The 24356-nt window shown below is 37.4% G+C and overlaps 1 protein-coding gene across 1 annotated transcript in view; it reads left to right on the top strand.

Moving 5' to 3' along the window:
* Positions 1 to 24356, top strand: part of ppm1e (protein phosphatase, Mg2+/Mn2+ dependent 1E) — a 64803-nt gene that overhangs the window by 31048 nt on the left and 9399 nt on the right. The window contains exons 3-7 of the mRNA XM_015396075.1: positions 15236 to 15357; positions 18765 to 18964; positions 19825 to 20013; positions 20210 to 20353; positions 22490 to 22583. Of these exons, the coding sequence (XP_015251561.1) occupies positions 15236 to 15357; positions 18765 to 18964; positions 19825 to 20013; positions 20210 to 20353; positions 22490 to 22583 (749 nt within the window). The remainder of the gene's footprint in view (positions 1 to 15235; positions 15358 to 18764; positions 18965 to 19824; positions 20014 to 20209; positions 20354 to 22489; positions 22584 to 24356) is intronic.

The raw sequence follows: 24356 nt of genomic DNA, 5'->3' as shown, positions 1-24356 counted from the left end.
AAATGTACTCTTTATCAGACTACATTGTCCCAAAATTTAGAACATTTCTATTGAAAAAAAACCTGTCTTATAATCTGTGTTTTTTTATTTTATTTTATGCAGGCCAGTTAGTTATATGTCAGCTTGTACACATAAATTCGGCCAATCATATATCAACGGTCATCTGTCAATCTAATTTTTGCGGTCATAGCATCTTGATTCAATATACGTAACGGTTGAAATAAGAATCGTTTATTTTACCATTGAGTTGCGTCCCATCGTTCAAAGAGATGAACGTCTGTGTCTTCCGCAGGCGTAGAGCTAACAGAACTGGCAGCGTTGCGAGGCAAGGGCTCAAACATGTACGGCTGTAAGCCTTATACACCAAACCAAGCTTCTGCCGCCCTGGCGTCCTCTTCCACAACAACTTTGTCCCCGCTTTCCTCCTCTAAATAAAAAATGTATGACGGAGGAGACTCATCCATGACCTCCGACACAAAACTCTCCTCCTCTTGCATGTTTCTGCTGTCCATAGCGTTCCTTGACAGTTTGGTTTCGAAGTCACCAATTTAGTGCTACTTCGTCCCAATGTAATTTCCCATTGTGAACCTACTAGCACTAAGTTGCTAACTGGCTAGCAAGATGTTTCCGATAAACTGGCCACAATAAAACATGCTTGTAAACCTTCCGCCACAACAATCCCGCCCCCTTGATAATCGACCAATCACATAGGACACAAAAAGTCCTATTACCATATTTGTTTGAATATTGTATATCTGTAAAAAAAATGCTATAATTATCTGTCGTTGCATTGAATAGAATACCAAAATTTTGACATTTTGAAAAATGTTTTTCTATATCACAACATTTTAAAGGTAGATGTCCATTTTTCCTGATTATGCGTTAATTTAGCCCAATGCTTCCTTAGGTTGATGGCATGCCCTTTCAGGGTCATTTTATTGTATGCTGTAACAGTAAAGGAGCTGTCTGCTCAATTTGATGTAGACTAAACTCCAGTCACCTCTACAAATGAAATATAGACTGATTGTTTTCCTTAAAAAAAGATAAACAGCTTAAATTGCTCTGACTTTAGCTGCAAGCAAAAGAAGACATTGAGAGATAATTTATTTGTTAGTTCATTCTGTAAGCAGAAACAGGAAAGGAAAACCTAAATCGAAGAAAAACACCATTCATATTACCTACTCTGCTGCATGTGTGATGCGCACAGTGTCTGCATAGATTAGTTTACTAGGAAATATAACAAAATTCATCAATGTCATTTCCGCTTTGCAGAGACTCTGCAGAGCCACTGCAGAGCCAAGTGCTTAAAGGGGTCATAGAATGCAAAACTGAGTTTACCTTTTCATAGATGAATAACAATAGTTCAGTGGGTGAAATCGAGGTAGAGAGAAGTTCAAACCCCATCGACACCTCCTTTCTCTGCAAATCTCACAATTCTAAACTTCCACCATAAAACGGGCGAATTCTAATGAAGTACTGAATTGACGTAAATTCGGGGATGTTGCCTTATTTGGTTCTGGCCTGTACTTTTGTCACACCTTGAAATTGACATACAGGCCAGCCAACTGGTTCACTGGCCCAAGAAGATGCCAGTTTAACCGTTTAGCCTACAGTTGGGTTTAATTCTACAAGAATTACAAAGCAGGCAGTTTCTCTATTGAAAATGAGCCAGAACCACGGGCGTAAATGCAGTGTTCCGGGCTATATAGAGAAAGGGGAAAATATTTACAGTCTTCCAAGGGATCCGAAGACTCGACATGCATAGATTATTTAAAGTTTGATGCTCAGCTGTTCATTTACTCTAAGCATTTTACCGGAGACAGCTTTCAAAATCTTGGACAGTTCAAAGCAGGATTTTCTAAACATCTTATACTGAAAGGAGGGGCTGTTCCGACCATAAGGCCATCACAACCGCAAGCTGTTAGTACGATTCTGTCGCTAAGCTGTTGATAGCAATCATCTCATATCTATGGTGACCAGATTTTGGTTTCTGAAAAGTAGGACACTACAGGGGTTCCGGGCTGCTGGGTTGCTGACTGGTGACGATATGCTTCCCCCCGCCTGCCTTACAGCGCTTCTCCCCGTGCTTCCGGTCGCTGTTGTCCAGGCTACCCTCACCGGGTCGGGTTTGGTCTCTCCTTCCCCCGCTGGTTCCCTGCACCGGACCAGCCCCGGAGCTCACGGTTCAGTTCTGCTGCACTGTAGTTGACAAAAATCCCGGACAATTTTGAAATTCCCCCTGGACACTTTTTTAGGTATGAAAAGTAGGGCATGTCCGGGAAAAAGGGGACGTCCGGTCACCCTACCATATCAACAATTTGATGTTTTAGTGAGTGAGTGCTTGTTGCTATGATGTGTCTCTGCTCAGCAGCTTTGCACGTTATGAAGCAACCAATCAGGGCACAGCTCATCTAAATAGAATACGGTAGTAAGAAGGAATAAGACCTGTCGTTTCATTCTGGGGCTTTTAACCAGGCTTGCATTAAGGCTCATAGAACAGCAAATATGCCATTTTCAGCCCAACCAATGTTACACACCCTATTCAGAGACCTTAAAGACCAGCACCATATATCCTGTATATTCGTATACAGAGATTATGGATTATTGTTAAAAGTAGAGGGATGCACCTACTTCATCTTTTACAAACAAAGTAAAGCTTTTAAAGACCAATCTTTTTTAAACTCTTTAACATATATAGATATGGCTCTGCATTGTTATAACAAGATGTTATAATATACTCTTCAAGCCCTCCTTCTGAAGAATTATGTTTAAATGCCTTAGTCTGAATGAAAAAAAGGAAAAAACAGAGTGTTTTACCCTTGGCTACTTGAAGTGGATGTTGTTTGGGGCTATTTGTTGATTTCCGGCCTTGTAGAGGCAGCATCAGTGGATTCCTGCTGCTCACCATTAAAATGCCAGAAAGGCTTGTAACAGACCAAAGCGCCACATGGTGTGTGTGAACCGAGGAGACAAATTAATTCATCAAAGTCATTTAAAAACCATTTTGAAGAGAGATGGATCCGTAAAATACCACAATTTCAGGTTTTTCTGGCACACTGTCTGTTACACAATCCTCTCATGCCCTCTTGAGAATACCGTGCTCACATAACATAGTTGAACACACTAATTCAACATTTCATTTGGAAATACAAATGAGAAAAAAGCCAAAGTGAGGCTGGTAATAGCCCAAAGCTCTTCTCATTGATGCTTGAAAAAAGCTCCGGTGTCTTGTAGCTTGGATACAAGGAATGCCTGCTATCAGGGAACAGCGCCCAAACAGAACATGTCGACAGAGCCGGGTGAGTTCCTGTGGATCTACACTCTCACCTCCACTTGGCACAGAAAAGGGTCAATATTTAGAATAATGAAGTGGGAGCTTTTTCTGTGGCTCTGGCAGCAGGAAGACTGACACTGTTGACTGTCAGTCACTTGCCTCTGCGTTGCGATGGAAACAACCTTGCTGCTCCACTCCGGGGCTAATTCTGTAGAAGAGAGAAAGCTTGTAGAAAGCAATGAAGGGAGGCAAAAAAAGAAAAGAAAAAATCTGCACGCATGAGTCATCTGCTAACACATACACCCAGAGCTACAGTATTATCGCTACGAGCAGCCTGTCAGAGCTCCCTGCGTGACTGTAGCTTAACACAGCCGCCACAGAGACCACATGAGGGAAGAAAAGCGACGGAAGACTGTGGAGAGGTCCATGAGAGAAGGCTGTAATCACCTCCAACTTACCCATTCCATCACATTTTCGCCAACTTCCAGGACTTCTAGCAGCCAAGAGGCTTGTGCTCAAAGACTTAGACATTAGTATTAGTCAATTTTCCTCCATATCTGTGGTGTCTTCCTCTAGTCAATAGCACTGTGCAATAGTATTTCCAAATGTTACAACAATTGGGCAAATTAAAGGATTTGCAAAACTTTGACAGTGACCAAGCAACAGAGGGAACATTACGTGACTAGGCGACAGGTACATGTGTGACAAAACCTCACTGATGCACTGGGAGAGTAAAGGATGTGAGCTTCCTTACACACGTGCTTAACTATACTTACCTGGCAGGGGAGGTACCTTGATCATGAAGAAGGTTTAACCAGAGTGAGGCTCGGTCATTGCACCCCGGCTGTTCTGACTTTGTGAATTCCCCAAATGTTGGAATCTCGACTGCTTCATTTTTGTTAGTGGTGGACACCGTACATGCTCTTCCCTGTTTGTTTTTTGTGGGAGTGCTGACCAAGTGGTTAGAGCATAGTGCTTGGAATCCAGAGGTTCTGAGTTCAAGTCCCACACAATCCCATGGGCTGCCACTCTGGGTCCCCTGAGCAACACCCTTAACCGCAGACTGCTCCCCGGACCCCGCATAATGGCAGCCCACTGTTCCACAAGGGGATGGGTTAAATGCAGGGAGTTCATTATGTTGCTCTGTACTTGCCACAGTGTAATGACAATAAAAAAGGTGAAAAAAAAAAAATGTAGTGCTTCTATAGACCCGTTTGGATGCCCATGCTGGTCAGAGAGTAGGGCATTGTGTGCTGAAAATGTAAGGAATTATTTTTTGCATTAATCCTAATTAAAAACATAATTTGCTTTCTGTCAAGTATATGCATTTAAATCTATTTGCTTTGAAGCAACTCATTATCTGTCAAAATGATCAATTAAAGTGCCGTACATTTAAATACAGTCTTCTCTTCTTTCTAAAATAGCTCATACTCAGTCAAATATGATAAAGAGCATCTTTAGCCATCAACTATCAAGTATTGCCATAACTTCTCACTTGTATTTAGATCAGAACTTTGACTGAGACATTTGTACAAGTGAAAAGGCACTGTGGTGTTTTTGTATGTTCAAACAGTGTTAAAACATCCTCTAATCACTGAAATGCAGTATGTGTAAGACTGATTAAATGTCAAGTAAAGAAAGCCAAAAACAGTCAAAATATGAAAATTTTACTTCTGTTGATGCAGAAGCAACCATCAATAATGACATAAAGGTAATGTAGGGTATGGTTTTCTTACCCCATTCGAAATTCAGTTTTGAAATGTCCTTCCTGGGGGTCAGAAAGTACGAGTTCTGATGACAAATTGAACAAACCATTAGCAAACAGCTAACTTAATTTCTTATGGCTTCATCATGCAACGCTATGTGTTGGTCTGTACATAAAATAAAATAAGTATAAAGGTTCAAGTGGTATTACCAATAATTTTGCAAGGCTAGATACCAACACATTCAAATAAAAGGAAGTGGAAACAGAAATTTTCTTAATATTCCTAAATGTAGTTTTATTGGTTTGATTAAAAAATGGTTAAATATACTTAGGGAAAATGGGAAAATGGCTCTTATAACAGTTTCTACAAAAGGCATGTCTTCTGTCAAAGCCTTTTTTTAGTTTTATATGGATGTCTGAGGAGAATAGCAAAAAAGAATATTTCTTCAGCTTCTGTTTATTTTAAAAACAAACATTTATCCTGGAAGCTTTCTGCTCAGAGGACATAGTGACACACACATTCTCAACACTCCTTTTGTTGATGAATATATGAAGCAATACTGACTGTTAAACCCTGAGGAGTAGGTTTCTTCCACAAACCAAACTGATATGTTTTTATTTATGATCATTTTGAAGTTTACAGAGATTTTCACTTAAAATACCAGAGCTATGGAGTGAAGAATGTAGGAATGAATGCTTTGGTTTCTTTCCAGATGAACCAGTCAGACCGATGCCTGTCCTGTGCAGCAGTCGGTCGTGCTGCTGCTGCAGTGTAATGGTGTGAACGGAGATTAAGCTCCCCTTTAATCCTCCTCCGCTCCACATGACCTCACTGTGATGCACAAGCCAGGGGAAGTTGTCATTGGTGTGTTGCGCCATCTCCTTGGCGGCCGGTGGCCAATCAGAGCCCATCGGCACAGCATCCACCCCCACCAGCGCTGCCAGTTGTGGAGGGAGGTGTGTGTGTATTCCTATGTGTGTGTGTGTGTGTGTTGGGGGATGACTAGTTTCTATGAATGGAAACATGGAGGTGAAGATGCTAATGATGAGGAATCCTAAATAGTGGCTGTCCAAGGGACTCCACCCCTTTGTTCATCAAACCCCCCCACACTTTTTCATAAATACTGTAGTAATACATATTATCCCAATCTATGGTATTTAATTATTTAACCATAAACATTAATAGTACTCACCTCTATGCTGTTACATGAATGTGATTAGATCATTTCCCATTTATGTTTGTTTAGCACAGTTGCTTTGGGTTTTAGTTCAAGGTTATCTAACAGTCAGAATACAATTTTATGTAATAAAAATGTGATTATATGGGACTACTCAGCTTTAAATATCATACATATGGTGTCAGACACATTAACTAGCATTCTGTATTTCTTAAACACACCCTGCAGAGCCTGGCTCCAAATGTTTAAATGGTTATACTTGTAATAAATTCCATTCCAGGCTTTTGAAATATTCAGATCTTATAAACTAGGTCTTATATGACCTTTGGACTAGGTGTTCCTTCTTTTCTCCTTCTCTATTATTTCTTTATTTTTGTTTTATGAGAGAGAAGGTTTGGTGACATTCGTCCTTTTCATATATTGTAATTCAAGTTGGCTGTTTGGTTATTTTCATGCTTTGATACAACTCCCAAGGTCCTTAATGTAAAATGTATGTAAATCCCTTTATTGTCCCACAGTGGTGAAATTCACCCTCAGCATTTAACCCATTCCCTTGGGCAGCAGTGTGCTGCCACTTTGCAGCGCCCGGGGAGCAATCATTGGGTTAAGGGTCTTGCTCAGGGAGTCAGAGTGGCAGTCTGTTCGAATTAGTGGGATATGAACTCAGAACCTCTAGGACCCAAGCGCAATGCTCTAACCACTAGGCCACCACTCCCCATAATGGGGACTGAAAAGCCCCTGTGGATACATTTAAAGCCAAACTGACCTATTCTAAATTCTTTAGAGTGTTTTAATTAAAGTATTGTCATTGATCCCCATCAGCTACCTTTGTGTAAAACAAAACTCAATATTGAACAAGGTTTGGCCTGAAAACGATGCATTCAGTAGATTTTTTTAGAACTAGTAAATGATAATAGCTGTGCAGCGTACTTTGTATGAAGGCGCTCTACCTGTGTAATAAGATTTGAGTCACATGCCACAGCTAAGAAAACAAAAACAATTTATAAATGATTAGATTTTCTCAATTAAGTTATTCAATTATTTAAATATGAGAACTAAATCACAGCGGTTCTGACAAATCTTATAAAGCTTACAATTTAATTTAGAGAACATGCATAAATCTTGTTTGAGGTGTATACAGTGACATCAATATTACAGTTTATTGCTGCAGCTTATAAATTGAACCTTCAGTTTAAAAAAAATAGCAGTTAAGACATCTCATGTTTGGGGTAATAACTTGGTAATTTAAAACAAGTTTATCATGCCACCATACACAGCCAAGAGGGTCATAATGGGAGAGAAATATCCAGAAGAAACATTGGAGACCATCTGTATCCCAGATGAGGCCAAAACAGACGGTTCACTGGACACAGTTTTAACACTACATAGTCCTGCTAATGTGAATCCAATAATAATGAGAAGACGGTGACTAAATTTAATAATGTTTAATGTTGTGGAGTTAGAAACTCCATGTTCCATCTAACTCAGTTTAGTTTGGATAAAACAGCTCCCCAGTCCTGAATAAAGAGTGTCAGAGGCAGACATCATGACCCCAGATCTTTCTCAGATGTTCCGGCTCGTCTGACCGACGTTTCCTGTAATGTTTGCTTATAGAAACAGAGGATGATATTTCTCTGACGTAGGGGCCACATCGTTTCGAGCAGAACTTTTCTCAGGAGATCGCTATGGTTACTGCTTTATGGGGGCATGCTGTAACTACTCCGCTCCTCATGCTTCTAGCCCTTGACCCAGTTTGAGAATAAATTCAAGGACCTGACAGAACCAGTTTCTATGGAAGGAGATGAAGTTGAAATCCATCCATTTGTGCCGCTTTGCTTTAACTTTCCAGCTAAATGCATCATTTTTCTTACTGTATACTTTACAATTAACCTTCTTCGATAACAGATGTCGCTCATTAGAGAAAAAAAATGTCTTTAAATGAGTCAGAGAAAGAACAGGGTGACTTTTGCTTGAGCTGAGATTTTAAGTGGTGATGGCAGCTGTTGCATAATCATAACCGAAGAGAAGTTGAAGATTAATTGAACGTCTGCAGCAGCCTTTCAGAGGTGCCAAGTTTTTAATGACTGCAATGAACCATTTTGAAGCAGCTTAAAATAAAGTGACATAGTCTAAACTGATGTAAAAATCTTATTCTGTTGTATAATCGGCAGCAAACCAGCAGTCTGACAGGATCATGGTGTTCTTGTGACTGTAGTCAGTATACACACATTAGATATTCAGTGAAAATAGGTGATTTGATTATTTGCAGAAAAAAAATAAACATTGTTTTATTCATTAAACAAAAGGCGTGAGAATTTTTTTAAATTTGAATAAAAATGTTGGACACCTTTGAGTCATCAGCGTGATGCTTGTTGTATCCATCTACTGGTCTCTAATATCGGCCTCAGGACAGTTTTCCAGCTCTTACACCGTGAGGTTTTCAGGGAGCACTGTTTCTCTCTTAATTAGGGCTTGGCAATTAATCAACAAAATTTATTAATCGCATTTTTTTGTTTGTGAAGATTTCATTTTTGAAAAAATCTCGATAAATTTTCACCAATCCATTCCTGTTCCTTCAATGGCTCAGAGTAAAATTTGTTCAAAAAGTGATTAATCAGATTTGGGAGGAAAAAAATCTTAGATTAGAGATTAGATTTGGTCCTAATATGGTCTTAATATAAGGTTATTTTCCTGGAATTCTGTTTTCAATTCAAATGTAGACCCCTTAGTCCAAAGAGCATTATTCCAGAAATCCTGTTATTTGTCTACCTTCTCTCTGGCAAATTTAAGTCAGGCAATAATATTTTATCCTATAGATGAAAGTTTTTCTGCTTCAGCACCTCTCAGTAAACTTCCGCAGTCTCTGATGCACAGGCAGACACTTGTATACACTAAGTAGACAATCTAAATATAGTCTGCTTTTGGTCTTACCACATTTTACAATATTGGAGACTTCTTTGAGCATCTTGTTGTCAGCTTTAGGAGAGAAATTGCTTGGTAATTTTTAGGGTCTGTGTATTTTCTGGAGTGCTGTGTCTGGTTTCAAACAGTTCAGAGACCCATCTAAATATATTACAAGACTCATTGCTTAAAGCTTCTCTGAAGGCATCAGGCATCTCATTCATTCCAACCATGATATTCTCTTTTACCTCAGTGGGATGCTCGCCAGGCTAAATATCTGAGGGTTAAACAGAGCAAACCTCCTTCAAAACAGTGATGTACCTCTGTGTTATTGCAGCCATTTTAATAGGAATTAAATAGGAGGGTTATCCTGATTTATTCCTCACCAGATCCTGCAATTTCTATTACATTTTAAATACATTTCATAACGCTTGCATTGTTGACTCTCTGTAAATGTTAAATATTCATGCACCCATATCCTTTAGAGAAAAACAGGCTCTCCAGTGTGTCCTAATTGATCGTAGGTGGTGAATGTGTTTGTTTTAAAATGTCAATATATAAACAAAAGCGTGGTGTCTTTTAATGCAAATCGAATACTAATACAAGTTATTTTTGGGAACTATTTGTGTTTTTTCTGCTAGAGTTTGGCTTTTCTAAGAATTTAATGATGACGCCTGGAGGTGTTAGAAACACACCCACAGGTGTTTGGGCAACACTGTGGACAAGCTCAGGCTTTGCTCAGAAAGTACAGGCATCATAGTTCTCAAAAAAAAAACAAAACAACCCTCAGTATTTTTCATCTTTATTTTTTTTATCAAGCTTTATAAGTTATTGATTTACGGTTATAAAATGCTGCCTTGACCCCTTAATGTTTTTCTGTCTGTGGAGATCGAGTTTAGGCAAGTCTATACAATTTTGCCGCCTTAATTTAAATTTCTTAGCTGCCAAAATTCTGTTTGGTTTTCTGCTGTTGTATTATATCTAACAAGTACGGTAATGAAGTTTTTAGCTATTGTTGCCTCTTCTTCCTCTAAAACCTGTACCTTGTTGTTTTCTTAAGTCTAAATTCAGCAATTAATATCTGTAAACCTAAGAGCTGGTTGTGCATTTTGGATCAATAGTCTCTGAACTATTCCAAGCAGCCTATTTACAACCACGCCACCTTCAAAGTAATCTAAGTCCTCTTCAATCCCCATTTATTAAATGGTTTATTTTCAGGTGGTGTTTATATTTGCAGAGAGGACACACTGGAAGAAAAATATTTTAGCTATAATGTTAATATATTTTTTCAATCTTGGTATAATTACTGCTGTATGGGGTTTTCTGTCAGCTACAGGCATGTAAAATTAACCAAATTAACCATTAATCCATTACTAAATTAGATGACGATTTCTTCAATGATTGATTAATCATGATTAATCCGATTAATTGTTTCAGCCTTACTATTGATGATCAAACCATGGATTTGCTATTTTTGTTGTCACCGACTCCAACTGACCATAAAAGTTGAGAATATATGTCTAATGTGTTCAAACAGCATTTGAACAATTTTACAAGTAGATATGATCAGTCTTCAAATGAAAAATCTGTATTTTTTGCTAAAGTAAAAGGTACAGTGAGCCGTGATAATGGATACAATTTTGATGTTAAAACGTTATTGAGGTTTATGAGTGAAAAAAAAAAAGGTTCAGAAAGTGCATCATGAATAATCTGGATATATTCTGTCCAGTGTTGCCTAGGAAATAACTAAGTCACTTTTAGATACATTTAATTAATTCCCTCAGATGATCTTCACCAAGGAGGTTTGTAGCTACTGTAGTTTCCATGGAAAAGATGTAAGAATTAAAGTTAGAATTTGTTGTAGAGGTGAAGACAAATAAAAGAAATACATTAGTTGTTTTAGCATTCTTTGTTTCATTTAATAAATCCCTAGCAGAGCAGTATTTGTGTTTTCCTATGGCAGGATTAAACATATGCACTTTCCCAAAACCATGCACAGGTCCTCCACCCATGCACAAGGCCAATTCAAGTGCAGTGAAACAACTTCTGCTCTGTGTTTTAATTAATACCGGGGCATCACCTAAGAAAACATGTATTGTTCTGACATGTCTTTTTTTGCTTTTTGTAAAATTGGGTGGAATGAGGTAGTACTGTAATATACTTAATCAATGTGTCACAATGTCAATGAGGGGAAAAAAAGGGTAACATATTTTTCATTCTTTCGATCAAATAATTATTTTTATTGATGTAAAAACAGTAAAACTCTGTATTCTTCTGCAGATTTAGATCCCGCTTCAGTAAATACCAACATTTATTATATCCCTTTTGGCTTGTGATTATTTTTGCGCTTTTTCCACACTGGATACAGGACTCTTCCTCTTTCTTTTTGCATCATCCATCTGGTGTTGCTGACTGGCTTTTCTTCGATGCTGAAGACATAAGGCTCTATCACATCCCTCATTTCACTGCGCTGCACACTGAGATATTGCATGTTGCGCTTGTGCAATATCATACCTTATGGTCATAGGATCTTATTACGCTAAAGTAGGGCTGAATGATTTTGCCAAAAATTTGAAATGTGGTTATTTTTAACCAATTTAGCAAATGTGATTTTATTTAGATTTTCGTGAGTTTGAAAACTTGCTTGTCCAGACTTGCTTTAAGGCCTATACTGTAACCATTTTTTGTGAAAAGGTACTTACTTTTACTTGCATGCATGGATCTTTGTGCTAGCTGCAACTCTATCTTTTTGTGTTGAGGCAACCCCACTAAGACACTAGGTGTCTTTCCCTTGTTAAATGTAATGTGACCAAAATGAAGTACCTCTGCGATCAGAAAATTGCATTTTGTTAAATTGCGATTATATTGCAAATGCAATTAATTGCCCAAACCTATGCTAAATGTACACAAAAGTGCTTTTTGTCATTGCTACAAAAACATAGTGTTAAACTCAGAAATCAGGCATGATAATCCATCAGCCATGGTAATATGAATGCAACCAGAGGGAGCTACCAGTGTAGAGTGACTATTCCTCTACAAAACAGCTAAAAGACTGAATTTCTTTAAATTAAGGCTGAAAACCCATCTCTTCATAGCTGCCTCTGATTAGTAGCCCGCAAAAAAAGCCAGGTGAAAAACCATCTCTCTATAATTTTTACATGTATGTGGTTGGTAATTTTTTATTACTATATCAAATTTTTTAATAATTTCTGTCTACCTAATTTATGCTTGTAATCATTTTATTGCATTTTTTCTGATGTTTCTTTATGACATAAATCACTTCAAATAGCATTGCCGCTAGACTGTGCTTCAAATACCCTTGCCCCTAAAATGTGCTAGACAAATACATTTTTACTTACTTACTCTTCAGTTTAGCTTTGATAAAATGTAAATTTTTAACTTGACTTTAGATAGCTTGATTCTGAGTCACACATAAACATTTCTATGCAATACCTCTAACTACATTCTCTCTGATGTATGCCCATGTATCAAGTTAATTGTAAATCACCTCGTCACCTCCTCCATTCAGCTCCACATCGGTTAATGAAATATTGGTTTAAACTCACCTTTTTCTTCTGCTGATCACCAGCTCTTATGATTTCTCCCGTCTACTTGTCTTTATATGTTATGTAACATAAACCGAGATCTACTCCTAATTATTTAGGAGGATTGAAGTTTGTTGTATGTTTTTTTTTTACTATTTCTCTGAAATTATCTTGTTTAGCTGGCTCCTTTTGCAGAGGCAACCAAGCCTGAATTAATAGAAGATGTTTAGGTTTACTGCTGGGCTTGTTTCTATTGATTAAACTTTCACACTGGATGCAAAGTATTTAATAGGTACAATGTTGCACCCAGCCAACATGAGATCATTTATCAGAGGGAAAATTAAATGCATTGCAGGCTCCCAGAATTCTCCTGGCCTGCTGCTCCTTGCCTGCTGCTAAATCTTAAATTATTATGAACAAGTACAAACGCAAGACAGTCTTGTGGTGGCAGATTTCCTGTTTAAGACAATATTTCTGCTCATTGCAAACCGGAAACCTCACTTGTCAGGTTGTGGATGACACTATCACAACGTTTTAATCTTCCATCAAAGCCTTACCTACAGGCTGGAGTCAGATACTCGCCAGATGTGTACTCCTTGCTTTAAAACATCTGTTGAAGTATGAACTGGAGACATTTTATTTTGTTTTTTCATATAGTTTCTTCTTCTCTTGTTTTCTCTTCATCAATATCAGTTATATTGGGTTTTCTTTTCATTAATATCAATGTTGGTGTTGTCTCTGTGTTGAGCTGAGGGGTGACCGTCATAGACATCAGTGTGGTTGATGGTGTAACACCATCAGTAAGGCTGCTGTTACAGGAGTTCCCATTTTTACATTATCACAATATTGAATCTGATAAGCATAGAACAGAATAGAAAATAGTACAAGATTCTTCTGCACACCCATCACTGTGTGCACGGTGCGGCCCCCATGTATCTCACTGAACTGCTCACACCACACACCTCTTCCCGGACCCGGTCAGGCCAACAGCACCGTCTGGCCCCACCCAGGACACGGCTAAAAACAATGGGCGACAGGGCCTTCGAAGCCGCAGCTCCCCGTCTGTGGAATGCTCTCCCAGACCACCTTAGGGCCCCACAGACGGTGGATTGTTTTAAGAAAGGATTGAAAATTTTCCTTTTTAGAAATACCTACAATTGTTGATTTTAGATTTTTTTTAATAGGCTACGTATGCCTTTTAATGTATTGATTTTAATGACTGTCTTTTTACTCTGTTTTTAATGTTATTGTCTTTTAAACTTGTTTTGTAGCGCTTTGAGATTTGAAATCAAATGTAAAGTGCATGATAAATAAAATTCATTATTATTTATTATTATCTGTGAATTGTCCCACAATGGGTAAATTCTGGTGTTTACAGCAGCAAAAGATTATAGAAAAAAATAGTCACCCAAATGTGAACCTTAGAAAACTGTATAAGAATAACATCATATTGAAGAGTTAAAAGATAAACAATAAAATACTGCACTGTAAAATGTTTTAACAATATAAATACTGTGCACATGGAGAATAAATAACCAATATACAGCTACTGACATTTTAACAGTAATGGATATCTGAAAATAGCAACATTAGAGATGTGCAAAATGACAACAGCATGTTATTTAACCGACTAAGACAGAAACTGTGCAAAAATCAGCATGAATGTAAAAACTTATTTAAGTTGTTGGGAACAGTGATGGTTCTAGAGTCTTCCAGCTGCTGGGAGGAAGGATCTGTCATAACGCTCCCTGGTGCATTTAGGGTGCAGCAGTCTGTCACTGAAGGAGCTCTCCATCCAATTCAGCAACAGCTTCATGCATGCGGTGGAAGACATTATCCAACAGAGATGTTCATTTAGTTAGGATCCTTTTATTTCCCACCTCCTGCACTGAGACTAGAGGGCATCCAATCATAGCGCTGGCTTTTAGGTGTATTTTATGTATTTCTGTGGACGAGTTTATTTGGCTAAAACATTTGTCTCTACATTAGTCTTAATCTAACCTGGAGGGCATTCGAATGGCTTTAATCCTCTGTATTATACAGTCTCTTTAATTTAATATTTTTTCAGTGTGGATTATCTTGACATTAGGTGCAAATGTAGGTTTGTTTATTTCTGTACCAACATCAAGAAGGCCAGATTTACAGACATGATTTACTGCAGATTATGAGATTACTCTCCAGCATAGATATGATGACTGCGTGATGTAAAAGTTGCACTATATTAAAGCAAGCTTTACGTATCTCTGTTATTGATATGCAGCTGAGCTCAGTTAAGGTTTATTTTTGACCTAATTGTGAGCGTCATGGATAGCATTCACACTTAACTTTGTTACCTTCATTTGGAGATGGCCTAGTTGTGGAAGGAAGTCACTTACGGCATGCGTTCATTTCAGTCCTTGAAATGACTCTCTCATCCTCTGACTCTTGTGATGCCATTTTCAAAGATGTGTGTGCTGATGACTGAAGTTTTAATAAAATCAAGTCAAAAATGATTTTTTTTTTTAGAGCCCATATTCTGCAGTCAAATAAACTGAGTAGAAGCTAAATGATCCTGCTGGCCCCCAAAGAGGATTACTGTAAGATGATTTCTCTGCCGATCCATTCATAATTGTGTCTTCTCTCCCCACCACAGCAATTGCCCCTGCTCGCTGGCCGCCGCTTTGGCCAGAGCCACAGCAGACAGCCTCCTTCAGTCCGACCTCTCCATCCACAACCTCAACAAGACTGTAGAAGATGGAGCTGACCCATTACCACGTGAGTTCCCCCAGGGAGCCCACAAGACTGCTCTCTCAAACAAATTAGGTCTCCCTCTCACTTCATCCCACACATACACAGGCGTAAAACCACCAGGGCTGTGTCCCACTTCTCCATCTCAAAGTGCATTAAGTGGGATTTGACCGCTAGAGGGCAGGAAGGAAGCTCAGACTCATTCCCAGCTGGAAGCTGGAACATAATGTAACAGGACAGTGCGGAAATTTTCAAACATTCTTCAGTTACATTCTGCATCCATGGGGTCAAATTTTCCTATAATCCCTCTAATGATGTTATGATCACTAAATCCAGAGAGTATGATAGATAATTATATAGAATGAAGATATATCTGTACAGTGATTAACAACGACAGTTTCTAAAACATCTAATGTTGAGTTTTATTTGTAAAAGGTTTCCCTCATTTTAACAAATTAAGGGTTTTACTGTTAATCATCTGCAGGAGCACCATTGGTTTGCAACTTTACAATGGATGAACAGGAAGCAAGAATCTTCTATTTGGCTCAGGATTATATCAAATTTTGTTTTGCATTTTATCTGAAAAACCGATTGAAAATAACCTCTTATTGTAAAGTGCAGAGAAAATTATAATTTCAAAAGTACAAATCTGCAACTCCTGAATGCTTATTTGTTTTGGCCTGTTATTGTTAAAAAATCTAAATAAATCTACATTTGTGTTTGTAATCTGACAAAATATTCAAAGCCTCCGGAGATGTGGATACTTTAGATTCATGCAATACCACTTTTGTAAATAGGTATTACTGTGAGACGGAGACACCAAAAGGCCAATATTGCTGTTTCTGGATGTTTCCTTAACAAAAGTCTTTGGATTTTAACTGTTTTAAACTTTTTAGATTCACATCTCTGGAGATTATGGGGAAGTCTAGTCTGGGAGCTTTTTTTCTTTATTAATTTCATCACTTCTAAAGATCAACACTTATCTGTTCTACTTTACTAGCATGTTTTCTCGTTTTTCCCATTTTAAACAGTTGGTAAAAATAAAGACTTAAAAGTTTCTAGAGACTCTTATTAACACAAAAAATATTAAAGGGATCCATGACTAATTAAACACGTTGGCCTAAATAGCCTGCGATTTTTCTATTACCTTAAAATTTGCCATCTGTAATACACAAAAACTTTTTACTCTTTGAATTAGTCCAAAATGATATATTTTAATTTTTACCCATAGATCTCCCCATTTTTATCCTGTGCAATGCATGCTGGGTTAATAGTTTCCAATCGTTGAAGCGTTATTGTTTTTATATTAGGGCTGGGTAATGAATTCCATTTGCTTTCAGCTCTGCAGGAGTTGAGCTCAGTCTCTTTATTGGTTCGGCAGCTTTAATGTTGCAAATAAATATCAAAATGTGTGAATTCGGGACATTTCGGACTAAATGAAAATTGGTCCGTTATTCTTTAATTTCCAATTTTGACTTCCCCCTCTGGCACTCAGGAAAAATCCACATAAAAGCTGCACCTTCTTATAAGCTGCATGGTTGAAAGCATTGGAAAGAAAGTAGTGGCTTAAAGTCTGGAAAATACGGTTAACACTTTTTTACACAATGGTTAAGGTAAAGCCCATTAACAATGGACTCTGGGCAAGCAAGTTTTTAAAAGCTGAAAGCCTGGAGTGAAACATCTATAAGCTTAGGGTTAACGCAAAAGAAAATCAAAATAAAATTGCATTTGAAAAGTCGATTTCGATTTTTGGCAAATCGTTCAGCCCTATATACATACATATATTCTTTAACAGAGCAGTCATATGAAACAGAATAAATGTACTCAAGTTAAGGATTATTTTAGTAGAGCTCGGTGATACTACTGCAGTAGAAAATTGATATAATATTTTTACTTATCTTTATAGGAAAAAAATAGAAAAAAACAATACTATTGTTCATACATTTAGTTTTTAAATTGGATATTTTAAACAACTGCTGATATGCCTTTTTTCCCCCCGAAGTGTGATATTATGTTATTTATAGCACATAGCGTGGACATGTGGAGGCTATTTTTAGCTCAACACCAGTATCAGAATCTGCTTTACCTGCCATGATTGTGCGCACAGTCAAAGGATTGGACTGCGTTTGTAAAATAGAGACTGTTCAGTTAATAAAAGCAGGGATAGAGGGAGAACTATGAGCATGTGTCTTTAGGGCTGCACTTAATATTTTAGTAAAACATGTTTTTGCGATCAATTATTCTTATAAGAGATAATTTTTGTGAATTATCGTGCATCAATAAACAACTGTTTGACCATAAAAAGAAACAAGCATTTATTTGTTGAATAATTTCAGTGCATTGTAAATGGATAAAATCTACAAATAAACCGTCATGTTTACTGACAAAGAATGTTTCGCATCTAAAATGCAATGTAGATATTTGTCATACAGTTTTGGCTTAATTACTGCTGTGAGTGGATGGTTCTTTTAGCAAATGTTTTGTTTTAGAGTCTGTCTATTATATACATATATAGAATGAATCCTGACAATTGTACCTAATTGTTATTTGCTTGGCATTTCTGGCTGAGACACCTCTGACGGAGGGTTTCAGGGTCATCAGCCAGAGCCCTTCTTTAATCATTGTTTAGCTCCACCATCCCCAGAACATTTTGAAATAGAGGAGCCACAGTAGTCCACTGGAGATGGAAGTCCAGTTGGATAACACAGGTTGAAGAACCCGTCCATGATGAGCAAGCATGGAACGACAGTGGAGAGGAAAAACTCCCCAATGGGAAGAAACCTCTGGCAGAACCAGGCTCAACATGGCGGTCTTCTGCCGGACGGGTTAAGATGAGACAGGGAATGCAGTAAGAGTCCGGGAGGAATGACGCTCTGATGAAGCTTTAGCTACGATGGTGGAGGCGGGGCTGGAGGTGGGTTGAAACGGTGTCATCTGAATGAAGACAGAGCTCATCTGCCGTCTGCCCACAGGAGCATACAGGTGCGTATCGAAGGCATTTTAAGATGAGCTTTGGATGCCGATTGGCTTTCATGGAGGTGTCATTGAAAGCTGATTGGCTGTGACGCAGGTGGTTTCTTCAGTTGAATTTCGGCCTAGGCTCCATGTCACACTGAATACTGTATAGAGAGGCACCGACTATAGGCAGGGTGGGCAGATCTGTGAAGATTTTTTTTTTCATTTCTGTCTCTGTGCTACACACAAATTAAAAGAATTTGGGGCAAAATTGTTCAGCCCTAAATGAAACATTCCCTTTCTTTTTTTCACAGCAGCTTTTAGAGGTTTCTGTAGTATCTTGTGCAGTTTAAGTAATAGACTGTATTCACAAGGGATCCTCCAAGCGTACACATGTTTTTAGTGTGCTCCTTTACAAATAAATCCAACTTTGTGAATTATTTGGGGCCAACCTGTTCTGTGTCTGTCATTTTTTCCAGAGATGGAGTCAGTGAAGATGGCCCGGCTGGTGTTTAACAGACTGTTTGAGACATGCTGCCTCTGGCAGAAGGAGCTGCCCTTCCGCCGCCGTCCACAGCCATACTATGAAACATCCATCCACGCCATCAAGAACATGAGGCGCAAGATGGAAGACAAGCATGTCATCATCCCAGACTTCAACTCACTCTTCAACATTCAGGTAAAATTTATGCACGCAAATTAGAGCATTCACTTGCCTGATTTATGTTTGTCTTATCATTAGCTAACTCATATAGTTCACACTATATGAGTAAACTGGTGGTTTATTCCACCAGCAATGTTCTTATAAACAATAATTATAATAAAACAAAATAAACTGAATTGAATTGAATTAAACAAAACAACCATTATTTCATCAGGACTAGGATATATACCTGTCTTTGCTAACTTTAGAATAAAACTGGGATTACTTAAAGGTTTTTGGGCAAAAGATGATTTCATACAATGATTTTCAGTGTGGCAAATATTGGCAAATCAAAATGTTGTATCTCCAATGGAATTCTATTGAAAAATGAGGAAATTTAAGCAACCATAGTTTCTCCCACCTAATAGATTTGTTTGTTTTTTACTTTGAGCACAAACAATAAAAATCAAATGCATGATTTTGGTGTCATATATTTACATTTAACAGAGGTGTGAAATAGGAATAGTTGTTGTTGTACATACGTGAAGTTCTCATGTAAATATAAATATACACAGGTGTTTAAATTATGTTAAAGAGTACCACTATATTTTAATCATAGTAAATAATGCTTCCTGTATTTGTTTCAGCCCCTATATAATTTCTATACTGTAGCTTCTATGCTGTATGGTAGCATTGCCCCCAGGAGTCTTTAGAAAGTGCTATTTAAGAGCTATGTCTGTAGGTCTGAATGTATTTATATTTTTAGACAGACTATTGTATGTGGACTAAAACTGGAGGTGAGCATGGTGTTTCCTTTTGGTGTTGCTTTCCCCAGATTCCTATTGAATGAATGAAAGCAATAAGTAACCCATTCTTTTCTTCGTTTTGTCTCCTAGGATCAAGAGGAGCAGGCTTTCTTTGCTGTGTTTGATGGTCACGGCGGCGTGGATGCTGCCATTTATGCTGCCAACCACCTGCATGTCAATTTATTCCATCAGGAATGCTTCAGCCAGGACCCCAGTGAGGCACTGTGTAGAGCCTTCAAGCTGACTGATGAGCGCTTTGTGAAGAAGGCCTCCCGAGAGGTAACCCTGTCCCTCATAAACAGAAAGACCTCTTATTTTGTCCTGTCATGCTGTTTTATTTATTTATTTATTTTTTTTAACAGTTGCAACTCTCGTAGTCTTGTCCTTTTTATATATGTGTTTTATAGATGTACATTTTTAAATTCAAACTCCAAATCCTGCTCAAAACCTTGGGTTTGGTTGCTGTTTTTTGCAGCACCTGCGCTGTGGAACAACAGGGGTGGTGACCTTCCTGCGAGGCCGAACGTTGTATGTGGCCTGGTTGGGAGATTCCCAGGTCATTCTGGTCCGTAGAGGGCAGGTGGTGGAGCTGATGAAACCACATAAACCAGACAGAGAGGTGAGACACAGATCTCTTTCTTCAAAGAACAAAGAAATAACAAATCGTTAATTTGTTCTTTGGCAAAGCGGTTAACATTACCAACATAGCCTAATTAATTTGTCTTAAATTGGCTTACTTAGCCTAGCTTACTTGGGCCTAAAATAACTTTGGCAAGAACACTTGATCTCACCTTTCTCATTCAATTAGATAACAGAGATAGATTTGTATTGAATTCTAAATGATCAAAGCCAACATTTGTCACTCAGCAGAGCTTCCCACTTCTCAATCTGTCCAGGAAATTAAACTGCATTTTACTTCTAACAGGATATTTTTTGAGTCTCTATATCTAAACATAATTGTTTTATTTTCATTGTATTTAAAAAAAAAGTATTGAATCTAAAGAAACAGATTTAAAAAATATAGATAAATAAAGGGCAGTCATATTCTTCCGCTCTGCTCTGAGCATGTGCAACGATGATGTCATCCATCCATTTTCTGTCACGCTTTATCCCTACTGGGTTCGCAAGGGGTGCTGGTACCTATCGCCAGCTGTCTATGGGCGAGAGGCGGGGTACACACTGAATAGGTCGCCAGTCTATCACAGACGATGATGTCAGACGAACGATATAACAGAAATGATCTAATCCATTCCTCTTCTCAGCAAAGTGATTATTACCATTTTACACAATGTAGTTTGGTATGATTAAGGATATAAATAATTTATGTAGGTACTGATTCCAAAGCACATTTAATTGTCTTTTTTCTCTTAATGCACTAAAGCTGTCACCCTGAAGATTACCCAGAATCCCTTTTACAGTTAATGACAGTTAAATACATTTTAACACTATTGTTTTATAAAAGTTCTAAAAGCTCTCCCACTTCATAGTTGGATATTTTGGTCCAAATAGTCTTTAGACCAAAATATGCATCAAGAAATACTGTTGCATCAAGAACTTAATCAGAGGTGCTGGAACCAAATATTGTGCTTTGTTTTTTGCACACTTTGGATGAAGAACAGATGTGGCTTTTCTTGTGGAGTCTGCCAATGTTGCTGAGATAGTTTGATGGATTGGAAGAAGGTTACTCTAAGCACCTCTAATGAGGAAGTTGCTAATGCACAGTGACTGCCCATTGTACATCACTATGTGGAAGCATACTAATTTTTCAAACATCTAAAAGCTGCACATGCATAGAAATGTTAGAACTGCTTTAAGATGTTTTCTTCTTTTAGATTTTTCCTTTTGATATGTTTACCATACAATATATGACTTGTAAATAAAATTCAATTTAACTTACAAACTTTTAGATATATTTTACATAAATATAAGCATGTACGGGAGATATCCCTAAATCAATCTGATATCAGCTATAATACATATATCAGAATATGTGGCCCGGCATCTAAAAAATCTGAGATGTAAGAAAGCTGATGTGACTTATTGGTTGATAATGAATGGGTCAGTTGTTCCTCCGTTGCTGCTGACTTTGATATTACTTTATCAAGCATTTTCTAACACCCCTAATTACAAAATGAATAATAAAAGCATTTTTGCCAATATCAAGTCAATATCAGTATCAGAAAAACACCCAAAGCTGCAATATTTTGATTGTATTGGAAATTAAAAAGTTATATTGAGATATCCTTAGCATTTACTTTATGTCTTAACTAAAAATAGAACAAAGAGGAATTTATAAGTAATATAACTTTAATTTAAAGGTGAAATAACTTTTACATTCCGCACTTATGACTCCCTTTTTTGTAGTACTCATAAACGTATTTTAGGTTTTATTGAAAAGTATGTTAACTCAGGCTTGAGAATGTTATGTTCTAGGTATAATTCAATTAATTTTAAAATATGTCCTGACATCTAGTTAAAAAAAAGTAAATCTCTTCCTCTAGTCTTGTTGATTTTCATACCTTAAAAAGAGATATCAAGAAAACACCCATCATGCTTTTTTTGTTGTCATCTTTCCTGACATTTAGGGATAGCACTTTATATTTTTAGTCTAAAAACGGAGCTACAATCTTACCCCAAAAAGGGAACAATATTGCATGGACCATTAATTTTAAGTAGCATGCAGGTGGAGCACACATGATTGCTATACTGCAGAGAATAGCAGCATCAGATGGTGACCACCTTTTTGTGTTTGCAGGATGAGAAGCAGAGGATCGAGGCTCTGGGAGGATGTGTGATTTGGTTTGGCACGTGGAGGGTCAACGGGAGTCTGTCCGTATCCAGAGCAATAGGTAGAGTAAAAATGCATTGTTTGAACTGCATTGCTAATCACCCAAACATCAAACCAGAAACATCAAAACAATCATAAAGAGGGACAGAATTTGCTGCCACTCATGGTTAAAATAAATGCACCTTTACTATTGGTTATATTGAATGACTTTGAAGCTTCCAGTAGCTTCCAGTTAGTCATCAGATTAGGAGTGGCCTATTAAAGATGATTTTGCAATTTCCATTTTTAATGAGCTTAAACCATTAATTAATAAGGAATAAAATGTTTGCCTTTTAAAAATATCACCAAAACAGACAGAGTTAAGTTAAAAAGTGTGTTATTTGATTTCAAAATGGCTACGGACAAAATATTTATTCACTTCTCTATGTTTAATGGAGCAATCTGGATGAAAACTGCAGTGCTAAAAAATTTGGTTGATTACTGAGAAGCGCTTTTTCTGTTTTCTCAAGAATTTAAACAATTTATTTCAGGTGATGAATTTCAGGTTTTGAAGTGTCTACTTGCCATCACCCTAATGCTGTTTTGTTATAGTGGAGACATGTTTCTGATTTAAATATAATCCTCTAAATAGGAGACTCAGACTCATACTGTATATCTTTAGTTATTTTAAATGCAGTTTTATTTACAATAGGTCCAAAACAACAGTCTACTTTGTTACTAATGTTGATTTTTAAAATAATGCTTACAGCTATTAGAGCTGTAATGTTACAGATGTTTTTCCTGAAATTATCAGGCTATTGCCCCTATGTACCAACAAATACTATTTTAATACAACAAAAAGATATTTTATATATGAACACATTCAGAATGTTAATATGTAGAAGTAAGTTTAAAGCGAACACTCTTAAAAAACAAACACACATGTGCAAACACACTTGCAACTTTAGAATTAGAACAAGGAACCTGTTTTGGTTAAAAAGGTGCCATACAAATACAAGCATATATTTACAGTTGACATAAATAAATGTGGGAATATATAATTTGGAAATGTTGTTTTGTTTTGGGGTTTTTTTCCAAGATAACAGTGAAACAAAACAGAAAGAGGACTCCCTGAATCCCACTAAAGACACATTTGCACAGGAGGTTTTTGAAAATTCACACCCTAAAATGGTGTTGTGTGCTTTTTAACAGAGATTTTTAAGACTGCTAAACAACATGATGATGTTGTAATGCATTGTTGCAGAGGTGGTTTCACTCGATCGTTGTTCAAGTCTATAACAAAGTCCGTCTCAAGGGGTTTCTGTTACTACTTTGGTGATTAAATTCAGTTTATGAGCCTGCACCTACTCACTTCTTAATGTAGTCCCACAAGACATTTCCTTTATCTTTGGATGCACATGTTTTTTTTCTCCCTCTTTTGCTATTCAAATCCTCTTACCTTAAGTCACCTTCTTTCTTCCTGCTTTTTTTTATACTAGGATAGGCACACATTCACTCTCATATTAAACCACACTAGGGTCCGGATAACCTGTCAAGACCAGCAGTTGAAACAATGCCTTCGTGTGGCTGAATTACTCATCTTAAACAACTTCAGCTCAATGTAGATATCAGTATTTTTATAGAACAATCATCTAAGGTTCAAACACTTCAAGATCCTAATAATAACATTTGAGATCACCAAACTCTGATTTTAAAGCCAAAGTACTACTGAATCAGGATTACAGTAACAGTGTTAAGAGATACTGTTTATAATAAAACACACATTTTCTACAGGTTAAAGCATAACTTAAAATAATCATTTTAACTACTGTTAAACTTAAACATTTTAGAGGAT

The sequence above is a fragment of the Cyprinodon variegatus genome, unplaced genomic scaffold (genome assembly GCF_000732505.1).
Source record: "Cyprinodon variegatus isolate N-32 unplaced genomic scaffold, C_variegatus-1.0 Scaffold774, whole genome shotgun sequence".
NCBI lineage: Eukaryota > Metazoa > Chordata > Actinopteri > Cyprinodontiformes > Cyprinodontidae > Cyprinodon > Cyprinodon variegatus.
This window is presented reverse-complemented; position numbering and strand designations above follow the sequence as displayed.